Below are 12,500 nucleotides of genomic sequence, written 5' to 3'. Positions count from 1 at the left end.
ACCCCCTCTGAGCGTTGCCGCTAGGAGAACGAAAATGCCAGCTAAAACGCCGTTGATGGAGCGCCGAGCGGATACAGACAGGCTACATCATTTATGATAAATGTTTTATTTAAATTTGTATGACTAGTCATATACTATAATATTAGTGTAGCCTAATCTTTATCTGCAACTGTGAAGAAAAACCCCATTGGTTTGAACAGAATGAATAGACAGACAAAATATATATATTAACCTCTTCCGCCCGTGCGGTCAGTCGTTTCAGCGTTTTTCCCAGATAAGAAATCGTTCTTGTGTGAATGCCAAAAAGCGGCCCGAGTGGAGTTGAGAAAGATTTGTTTGTAACTTTTTCGTAAGTCTGTTCAAGAATGAGGACCATTGTTTAACCGTCTGTCGTGTGGCAGTGAACGGGTTAACCTTCTGTCGTGTGGTAGTGAAATGGTTAACTGTCTGCAGTGTGGCGGTGAAAGGGTTAACCTTCTGTCGTGTGGCAGTGAACGGGTTAACCTTCTGTATTGTCGCAGTGAAAGGGTTATCCATTTGGTAGTGTGGCAGTGAAAGGGGTAAGGTGTTCTATTCTCCTCCCTGCTCTGACGACAGACAGGAGTATCTGCTGGGTCCTGTCGGCTCTCTGTCGGAGACGCACAGCGGACTTCAGATCCACTTGACAGCTGCTTGTGTGCTACAGGTATGGTGAGTAGGGTTAGGTACCATCCACATTTGAACCGATACCGGTACCCGTGAATCGATACCAGTAAACTTCATAGGTTTCGTTTCGCAGTTAACGAAACGTTGACGTCATCGGACAAAAAAAAAAAAAAAAAAAGCAGTGTCTGTGTGTGTGTGTACCTGGTTATGTGACAGAACTCCACAGCGATGCGCTCCGTCATGCACCACTCCTCTGGGAACATTCGTCCATATTTCTCCTCGTAGTCCACCAGCTGACGCTTGATCCAGGCGTAGCGCCGGTCGATCTTATCCAGCCACGCCACCTAGGGGTCACACAGGAGACATCTCACAGATTAATACATGTACCGTTACACCCCTAGTAGCCACTACACCTCCCGATAGCAGCAAGACCATAAAAGCACATTTTTCTAACCAGCTTACATCCTGGTTCTCCTGGAACAGCACCAGGTACTGAGAGATGATGATACAGCTCTACTTACATTCTGGTTCTCTTGGAACAGCACCAGGTACTGAGAGATGATGATACAGCTCTACTTACATCCTGGTTCTCCTGGAACAGCACCAGGTACTGAGAGATGATGATACAGCTCTACTTACATCCTGGTTCTCTTGGAACAGCACCAGGTACTGAGAGATGATGATACAGCTCTACTTACATCCTGGTTCTCCTGGAACAGCACCAGGTACTGAGAGATGATGATACAGCTCTACTTACATCCTGGTTCTCTTGGAACAGCACCAGGTACTGAGAGATGATGATACAGCTCTACTTACATCCTGGTTCTCCTGGAACAGCACCAGGTACTGAGAGATGATGATACAGCTCTACTTACATCCTGGTTCTCTTGGAACAGCACCAGGTACTGAGAGATGATGATACAGCTCTACTTACATCCTGGTTCTCTTGGAACAGCACCAGGTACTGAGAGATGATGATACAGCTCTACTTACATCCTGGTTCTCTTGGAACAGCACCAGGTACTGAGAGATGATGATACAGCTCTACTTACATCCTGGTTCTCTTGGAACAGCACCAGGTACTGAGAGATGATGATACAGCTCTACTTACATCCTGGTTCTCTTGGAACAGCACCAGGTACTGAGAGATGATGATACAGCTCTACTTACATCCTGGTTCTCCTGGAACAGCACCAGGTACTGAGAGATGATGATACAGCTCTACTTACATCCTGGTTCTCTTGGAACAGCACCAGGTACTGAGAGATGATGATACAGCTCTACTTACATCCTGGTTCTCTTGGAACAGCACCAGGTACTGAGAGATGATGATACAGCTCTACTTACATCCTGGTTCTCTTGGAACAGCACCAGGTACTGAGAGATGATGATACAGCTCTACTTACATCTGGTTCTCCTGGAACAGCACCAGGTACTGAGAGATGATGATACAGCTCTACTTACATCCTGGTTCTCCTGGAACAGCACCAGGTACTGAGAGATGATGATACAGCTCTACTTACATCCTGGTTCTCTTGGAACAGCACCAGGTACTGAGAGATGATGATACAGCTCTACTTACATCCTGGTTCTCCTGGAACAGCACCAGGTACTGAGAGATGATGATACAGCTCTACTTACATCCTGGTTCTCCTGGAACAGCACCAGGTACTGAGAGATGATGATACAGCTCTACTTACATCCTGGTTCTCCTGGAACAGCACCAGGTACTGAGAGATGATGATACAGCTCTACTTACATCCTGGTTCTCCTGGAACAGCACCAGGTACTGAGAGATGATGATACAGCTCTACTTACATCCTGGTTCTCTTGGAACAGCACCAGGTACTGAGAGATGATGATACAGCTCTACTTACATCCTGGTTCTCTTGGAACAGCACCAGGTACTGAGCGATGATGATACAGCTCTACTTACATCCTGGTTCTCCTGGAACAGCACCAGGTACTGAGAGATGATGATACAGCTCTACTTACATCCTGGTTCTCTTGGAACAGCACCAGGTACTGAGAGATGATGATACAGCTCTACTTACATCCTGGTTCTCTTGGAACAGCACCAGGTACTGAGAGATGATGATACAGCTCTACTTACATCCTGGTTCTCCTGGAACAGCACCAGGTACTGAGAGATGATGATACAGCTCTACTTACATCCTGGTTCTCTTGGAACAGCACCAGGTACTGAGAGATGATGATACAGCTCTACTTACATCCTGGTTCTCTTGGAACAGCACCAGGTACTGAGAGATGATGATACAGCTCTACTTACATCCTGGTTCTCTGGAACAGCACCAGGTACTGAGAGATGATGATACAGCTCTACTTACATCCTGGTTCTCTTGGAACAGCACCAGGTACTGAGAGATGATGATACAGCTCTACTTACATCCTGGTTCTCTTGGAACAGCACCAGGTACTGAGAGATGATGATACAGCTCTACACCTGGTTCTCCTGGAACAGCACCAGGTACTGAGAGATGATGATACAGCTCTACTTACATCCTGGTTCTCCTGGAACAGCACCAGGTACTGAGAGATGATGATACAGCTCTACTTACATCCTGGTTCTCCTGGAACAGCACCAGGTACTGAGAGATGATGATACAGCTCTACTTACATCCTGGTTCTCCTGGAACAGCACCAGGTACTGAGAGATGATGATACAGCTCTACTTACATCCTGGTTCTCTTGGAACAGCACCAGGTACTGAGAGATGATGATACAGCTCTACTTACATCCTGGTTCTCTTGGAACAGCACCAGGTACTGAGAGATGATGATACAGCTCTACTTACATCCTGGTTCTCCTGGAACAGCACCAGGTACTGAGAGATGATGATACAGCTCTACTTACATCCTGGTTCTCTTGGAACAGCACCAGGTACTGAGAGATGATGATACAGCTCTACTTACATCCTGGTTCTCTTGGAACAGCACCAGGTACTGAGAGATGATGATACAGCTCTACTTACATCCTGGTTCTCCTGGAACAGCACCAGGTACTGAGAGATGATGATACAGCTCTACTTACATCCTGGTTCTCTTGGAACAGCACCAGGTACTGAGAGATGATGATACAGCTCTACTTACATCCTGGTTCTCTTGGAACAGCACCAGGTACTGAGAGATGATGATACAGCTCTACTTACATCCTGGTTCTCTTGGAACAGCACCAGGTACTGAGAGATGATGATACAGCTCTACTTACATCCTGGTTCTCTTGGAACAGCACCAGGTACTGAGAGATGATGATACAGCTCTACTTACATCCTGGTTCTCTTGGAACAGCACCAGGTACTGAGAGATGATGATACAGCTCTACTTACATCCTGGTTCTCCTTGGAACAGCACCAGGTACTGAGAGATGATGATACAGCTCTACTTACATCCTGGTTCTCTTGGAACAGCACCAGGTACTGAGAGATGATGATACAGCTCTACTTACATCCTGGTTCTCTTGGAACAGCACCAGGTACTGAGAGATGATGATACAGCTCTACTTACATCCTGGTTCTCTTGGAACAGCACCAGGTACTGAGAGATGATGATACAGCTCTACTTACATCCTGGTTCTCTTGGAACAGCACCAGGTACTGAGAGATGATGATACAGCTCTACTTACATCCTGGTTCTCTTGGAACAGCACCAGGTACTGAGAGATGATGATACAGCTCTACTTACATCCTGGTTCTCTTGGAACAGCACCAGGTACTGAGAGATGATGATACAGCTCTACTTACATCCTGGTTCTCCTGGAACAGCACCAGGTACTGAGAGATGATGATACAGCTCTACTTACATCCTGGTTCTCTTGGAACAGCACCAGGTACTGAGAGATGATGATACAGCTCTACTTACATCCTGGTTCTCCTGGAACAGCACCAGGTACTGAGAGATGATGATACAGCTCTACTTACATCCTGGTTCTCTTGGAACAGCACCAGGTACTGAGAGATGATGATACAGCTCTACTTACATCCTGGTTCTCTGGAACAGCACCAGGTACTGAGAGATGATGATACAGCTCTACTTACATCCTGGTTCTCCTGGAACAGCACCAGGTACTGAGAGATGATGATACAGCTCTACTTACATCCTGGTTCTCTTGGAACAGCACCAGGTACTGAGAGATGATGATACAGCTCTACTTACATCCTGGTTCTCCTGGAACAGCACCAGGTACTGAGAGATGATGATACAGCTCTACTTACATCCTGGTTCTCCTGGAACAGCACCAGGTACTGAGAGATGATGATACAGCTCTACTTACATCCTGGTTCTCTTGGAACAGCACCAGGTACTGAGAGATGATGATACAGCTCTACTTACATCCTGGTTCTCTGGAACAGCACCAGGTACTGAGAGATGATGATACAGCTCTACTTACATCCTGGTTCTCCTGGAACAGCACCAGGTACTGAGAGATGATGATACAGCTCTACTTACATCCTGGTTCTCTTGGAACAGCACCAGGTACTGAGAGATGATGATACAGCTCTACTTACATCCTGGTTCTCTGGAACAGCACCAGGTACTGAGAGATGATGATACAGCTCTACTTACATCCTGGTTCTCTTGGAACAGCACCAGGTACTGAGAGATGATGATACAGCTCTACTTACATCCTGGTTCTCCTGGAACAGCACCAGGTACTGAGAGATGATGATACAGCTCTACTTACATCCTGGTTCTCTTGGAACAGCACCAGGTACTGAGAGATGATGATACAGCTCTACTTACATCCTGGTTCTCTTGGAACAGCACCAGGTACTGAGAGATGATGATACAGCTCTACTTACATCCTGGTTCTCCTGGAACAGCACCAGGTACTGAGAGATGATGATACAGCTCTACTTACATCCTGGTTCTCTTGGAACAGCACCAGGTACTGAGAGATGATGATACAGCTCTACTTACATCCTGGTTCTCTTGGAACAGCACCAGGTACTGAGAGATGATGATACAGCTCTACTTACATCCTGGTTCTCCTGGAACAGCACCAGGTACTGAGAGATGATGATACAGCTCTACTTACATCCTGGTTCTCTTGGAACAGCACCAGGTACTGAGAGATGATGATACAGCTCTACTTACATCCTGGTTCTCTTGGAACAGCACCAGGTACTGAGAGATGATGATACAGCTCTACTTACATCCTGGTTCTCTTGGAACAGCACCAGGTACTGAGAGATGATGATACAGCTCTACTTACATCCTGGTTCTCTTGGAACAGCACCAGGTACTGAGAGATGATGATACAGCTCTACTTACATCCTGGTTCTCTGGAACAGCACCAGGTACTGAGAGATGATGATACAGCTCTACTTACATCCTGGTTCTCTTGGAACAGCACCAGGTACTGAGAGATGATGATACAGCTCTACTTACATCCTGGTTCTCCTGGAACAGCACCAGGTACTGAGAGATGATGATACAGCTCTACTTACATCCTGGTTCTCCTGGAACAGCACCAGGTACTGAGAGATGATGATACAGCTCTACTTACATCCTGGTTCTCTTGGAACAGCACCAGGTACTGAGAGATGATGATACAGCTCTACTTACATCCTGGTTCTCCTGGAACAGCACCAGGTACTGAGAGATGATGATACAGCTCTACTTACATCCTGGTTCTCTGGAACAGCACCAGGTACTGAGAGATGATGATACAGCTCTACTTACATCCTGGTTCTCTTGGAACAGCACCAGGTACTGAGAGATGATGATACAGCTCTACTTACATCCTGGTTCTCCTGGAACAGCACCAGGTACTGAGAGATGATGATACAGCTCTACTTACATCCTGGTTCTCTTGGAACAGCACCAGGTACTGAGAGATGATGATACAGCTCTACTTACATCCTGGTTCTCTTGGAACAGCACCAGGTACTGAGAGATGATGATACAGCTCTACTTACATCCTGGTTCTCTGGAACAGCACAGGTCTGAGAGATGATACAGCTCTACTTACATCCTGGTTCTCCTGGAACAGCACCAGGTACTGAGAGATGATGATACAGCTCTACTTACATCCTGGTTCTCTTGGAACAGCACCAGGTACTGAGAGATGATGATACAGCTCTACTTACATCCTGGTTCTCCTGGAACAGCACCAGGTACTGAGAGATGATGATACAGCTCTACTTACATCCTGGTTCTCTTGGAACAGCACCAGGTACTGAGAGATGATGATACAGCTCTACTTACATCCTGGTTCTCCTGGAACAGCACCAGGTACTGAGAGATGATGATACAGCTCTACTTACATCCTGGTTCTCTTGGAACAGCACCAGGTACTGAGAGATGATGATACAGCTCTACTTACATCCTGGTTCTCCTGGAACAGCACCAGGTACTGAGAGATGATGATACAGCTCTACTTACATCCTGGTTCTCCTGGAACAGCACCAGGTACTGAGAGATGATGATACAGCTCTACTTACATCCTGGTTCTCTTGGAACAGCACCAGGTACTGAGAGATGATGATACAGCTCTACTTACATCCTGGTTCTCCTGGAACAGCACCAGGTACTGAGAGATGATGATACAGCTCTACTTACATCCTGGTTCTCCTGGAACAGCACCAGGTACTGAGAGATGATGATACAGCTCTACTTACATCCTGGTTCTCTGGAACAGCACCAGGTACTGAGAGATGATGATACAGCTCTACTTACATCCTGGTTCTCCTGGAACAGCACCAGGTACTGAGAGATGATGATACAGCTCTACTTACATCCTGGTTCTCCTGGAACAGCACCAGGTACTGAGAGATGATGATACAGCTCTACTTACATCCTGGTTCTCCTTGGAACAGCACCAGGTACTGAGAGATGATGATACAGCTCTACTTACATCCTGGTTCTCCTGGAACAGCACCAGGTACTGAGAGATGATGATACAGCTCTACTTACATCCTGGTTCTCCTGGAACAGCACCAGGTACTGAGAGATGATGATACAGCTCTACTTACATCCTGGTTCTCCTGGAACAGCACCAGGTACTGAGAGATGATGATACAGCTCTACTTACATCCTGGTTCTCTGGAACAGCACCAGGTACTGAGAGATGATGATACAGCTCTACTTACATCCTGGTTCTCTGGAACAGCACCAGGTACTGAGAGATGATGATACAGCTCTACTTACATCCTGGTTCTCCTGGAACAGCACCAGGTACTGAGAGATGATGATACAGCTCTACTTACATCCTGGTTCTCTTGGAACAGCACCAGGTACTGAGAGATGATGATACAGCTCTACTTACATCCTGGTTCTCCTGGAACAGCACCAGGTACTGAGAGATGATGATACAGCTCTACTTACATCCTGGTTCTCTGGAACAGCACCAGGTACTGAGAGATGATGATACAGCTCTACTTACATCCTGGTTCTCTTGGAACAGCACCAGGTACTGAGAGATGATGATACAGCTCTACTTACATCCTGGTTCTCTTGGAACAGCACCAGGTACTGAGAGATGATGATACAGCTCTACTTACATCCTGGTTCTCTTGGAACAGCACCAGGTACTGAGAGATGATGATACAGCTCTACTTACATCCTGGTTCTCTGGAACAGCACCAGGTACTGAGAGATGATGATACAGCTCTACTTACATCCTGGTTCTCTTGGAACAGCACCAGGTACTGAGAGATGATGATACAGCTCTACTTACATCCTGGTTCTCTTGGAACAGCACCAGGTACTGAGAGATGATGATACAGCTCTACTTACATCCTGGTTCTCTTGGAACAGCACCAGGTACTGAGAGATGATGATACAGCTCTACTTACATCCTGGTTCTCTTGGAACAGCACCAGGTACTGAGAGATGATGATACAGCTCTACTTACATCCTGGTTCTCTTGGAACAGCACCAGGTACTGAGAGATGATGATACAGCTCTACTTACATCCTGGTTCTCTTGGAACAGCACCAGGTACTGAGAGATGATGATACAGCTCTACTTACATCCTGGTTCTCTTGGGAACAGCACCAGGTACTGAGAGATGATGATACAGCTCTACTTACATCCTGGTTCTCCTGGAACAGCACCAGGTACTGAGAGATGATGATACAGCTCTACTTACATCCTGGTTCTCTTGGAACAGCACCAGGTACTGAGAGATGATGATACAGCTCTACTTACATCCTGGTTCTCTTGGAACAGCACCAGGTACTGAGAGATGATGATACAGCTCTACTTACATCCTGGTTCTCCTGGAACAGCACCAGGTACTGAGAGATGATGATACAGCTCTACTTACATCCTGGTTCTCTTGGAACAGCACCAGGTACTGAGAGATGATGATACAGCTCTACTTACATCCTGGTTCTCTTGGAACAGCACCAGGTACTGAGAGATGATGATACAGCTCTACTTACATCCTGGTTCTCCTGGAACAGCACCAGGTACTGAGAGATGATGATACAGCTCTACTTACATCCTGGTTCTCCTGGAACAGCACCAGGTACTGAGAGATGATGATACAGCTCTACTTACATCCTGGTTCTCCTGGAACAGCACCAGGTACTGAGAGATGATGATACAGCTCTACTTACATCCTGGTTCTCTTGGAACAGCACCAGGTACTGAGAGATGATGATACAGCTCTACTTACATCCTGGTTCTCTTGGAACAGCACCAGGTACTGAGAGATGATGATACAGCTCTACTTACATCCTGGTTCTCCTGGAACAGCACCAGGTACTGAGAGATGATGATACAGCTCTACTTACATCCTGGTTCTCTTGGAACAGCACCAGGTACTGAGAGATGATGATACAGCTCTACTTACATCCTGGTTCTCTTGGAACAGCACCAGGTACTGAGAGATGATGATACAGCTCTACTTACATCCTGGTTCTCTTGGAACAGCACCAGGTACTGAGAGATGATGATACAGCTCTACTTACATCCTGGTTCTCCTGGAACAGCACCAGGTACTGAGAGATGATGATACAGCTCTACTTACATCCTGGTTCTCTTGGAACAGCACCAGGTACTGAGAGATGATGATACAGCTCTACTTACATCCTGGTTCTCTGGAACAGCACCAGGTACTGAGAGATGATGATACAGCTCTACTTACATCCTGGTTCTCTTGGAACAGCACCAGGTACTGAGAGATGATGATACAGCTCTACTTACATCCTGGTTCTCTTGGAACAGCACCAGGTACTGAGAGATGATGATACAGCTCTACTTACATCCTGGTTCTCTTGGAACAGCACCAGGTACTGAGAGATGATGATACAGCTCTACTTACATCCTGGTTCTCTGGAACAGCACCAGGTACTGAGAGATGATGATACAGCTCTACTTACATCCTGGTTCTCTTGGAACAGCACCAGGTACTGAGAGATGATGATACAGCTCTACTTACATCCTGGTTCTCTTGGAACAGCACCAGGTACTGAGAGATGATGATACAGCTCTACTTACATCCTGGTTCTCCTGGAACAGCACCAGGTACTGAGAGATGATGATACAGCTCTACTTACATCCTGGTTCTCTTGGAACAGCACCAGGTACTGAGAGATGATGATACAGCTCTACTTACATCCTGGTTCTCCTGGAACAGCACCAGGTACTGAGAGATGATGATACAGCTCTACTTACATCCTGGTTCTCCTGGAACAGCACCAGGTACTGAGAGATGATGATACAGCTCTACTTACATCCTGGTTCTCTTGGAACAGCACCAGGTACTGAGAGATGATGATACAGCTCTACTTACATCCTGGTTCTCCTGGAACAGCACCAGGTACTGAGAGATGATGATACAGCTCTACTTACATCCTGGTTCTCTTGGAACAGCACCAGGTACTGAGAGATGATGATACAGCTCTACTTACATCCTGGTTCTCTTGGAACAGCACCAGGTACTGAGAGATGATGATACAGCTCTACTTACATCCTGGTTCTCCTGGAACAGCACCAGGTACTGAGAGATGATGATACAGCTCTACTTACATCCTGGTTCTCTTGGAACAGCACCAGGTACTGAGAGATGATGATACAGCTCTACTTACATCCTGGTTCTCTTGGAACAGCACCAGGTACTGAGAGATGATGATACAGCTCTACTTACATCCTGGTTCTCTTGGAACAGCACCAGGTACTGAGAGATGATGATACAGCTCTACTTACATCCTGGTTCTCCTGGAACAGCACCAGGTACTGAGAGATGATGATACAGCTCTACTTACATCCTGGTTCTCTGGAACAGCACCAGGTACTGAGAGATGATGATACAGCTCTACTTACATCCTGGTTCTCCTGGAACAGCACCAGGTACTGAGAGATGATGATACAGCTCTACTTACATCCTGGTTCTCTTGGAACAGCACCAGGTACTGAGAGATGATGATACAGCTCTACTTACATCCTGGTTCTCCTGGAACAGCACCAGGTACTGAGAGATGATGATACAGCTCTACTTACATCCTGGTTCTCTTGGAACAGCACCAGGTACTGAGAGATGATGATACAGCTCTACTTACATCCTGGTTCTCCTGGAACAGCACCAGGTACTGAGAGATGATGATACAGCTCTACTTACATCCTGGTTCTCCTGGAACAGCACCAGGTACTGAGAGATGATGATACAGCTCTACTTACATCCTGGTTCTCTTGGAACAGCACCAGGTACTGAGAGATGATGATACAGCTCTACTTACATCCTGGTTCTCCTGGAACAGCACCAGGTACTGAGAGATGATGATACAGCTCTACTTACATCCTGGTTCTCCTGGAACAGCACCAGGTACTGAGAGATGATGATACAGCTCTACTTACATCCTGGTTCTCTTGGAACAGCACCAGGTACTGAGAGATGATGATACAGCTCTACTTACATCCTGGTTCTCCTGGAACAGCACCAGGTACTGAGAGATGATGATACAGCTCTACTTACATCCTGGTTCTCCTGGAACAGCACCAGGTACTGAGAGATGATGATACAGCTCTACTTACATCCTGGTTCTCCTGGAACAGCACCAGGTACTGAGAGATGATGATACAGCTCTACTTACATCCTGGTTCTCTGGAACAGCACCAGGTACTGAGAGATGATGATACAGCTCTACTTACATCCTGGTTCTCCTGGAACAGCACCAGGTACTGAGAGATGATGATACAGCTCTACTTACATCCTGGTTCTCCTGGAACAGCACCAGGTACTGAGAGATGATGATATTACAGCTCTACTTACATCCTGGTTCTCTTGGAACAGCACCAGGTACTGAGAGATGATGATACAGCTCTACTTACATCCTGGTTCTCCTGGAACAGCACCAGGTACTGAGAGATGATGATACAGCTCTACTTACATCCTGGTTCTCCTGGAACAGCACCAGGTACTGAGAGATGATGATACAGCTCTACTTACATCCTGGTTCTCTTGGAACAGCACCAGGTACTGAGAGATGATGATACAGCTCTACTTACATCCTGGTTCTCTTGGAACAGCACCAGGTACTGAGAGATGATGATACAGCTCTACTTACATCCTGGTTCTCTTGGAACAGCACCAGGTACTGAGAGATGATGATACAGCTCTACTTACATCCTGGTTCTCTTGGAACAGCACCAGGTACTGAGAGATGATGATACAGCTCTACTTACATCCTGGTTCTCTTGGAACAGCACCAGGTACTGAGAGATGATGATACAGCTCTACTTACATCCTGGTTCTCCTGGAACAGCACCAGGTACTGAGAGATGATGATACAGCTCTACTTACATCCTGGTTCTCTGGAACAGCACCAGGACTGAGAGATGATGATACAGCTCTACTTACATCCTGGTTCTCCTGGAACAGCACCAGGT

General features: G+C 46.5%; 1 protein-coding gene across 1 annotated transcript in view; it reads right to left on the bottom strand.

Annotated features, from left to right (window-relative positions):
* The window catches only part of LOC311246245 (vacuolar protein sorting-associated protein 53 homolog), a gene marked incomplete at both ends in the record, with an annotated part of 75,380 nt that overhangs the window by 53,999 nt on the left and 8,881 nt on the right, over positions 1-12,500 (bottom strand). Inside the window, 2 exon segments of the mRNA XM_084338475.1 lie at positions 847-989; positions 6,584-6,594. Coding sequence (XP_084194601.1) covers positions 847-989; positions 6,584-6,594 — 154 coding nt within the window.

The sequence above is a fragment of the Notolepis coatsorum genome (assembly GCF_963971535.1).
Source record: "Notolepis coatsorum genome assembly, contig: SUPER_1_unloc_1, whole genome shotgun sequence".
NCBI lineage: Eukaryota > Metazoa > Chordata > Actinopteri > Aulopiformes > Paralepididae > Notolepis > Notolepis coatsorum.
Note: the sequence above shows the minus strand (reverse complement) of the source record. Positions and strands in the feature narration are given on the sequence as shown.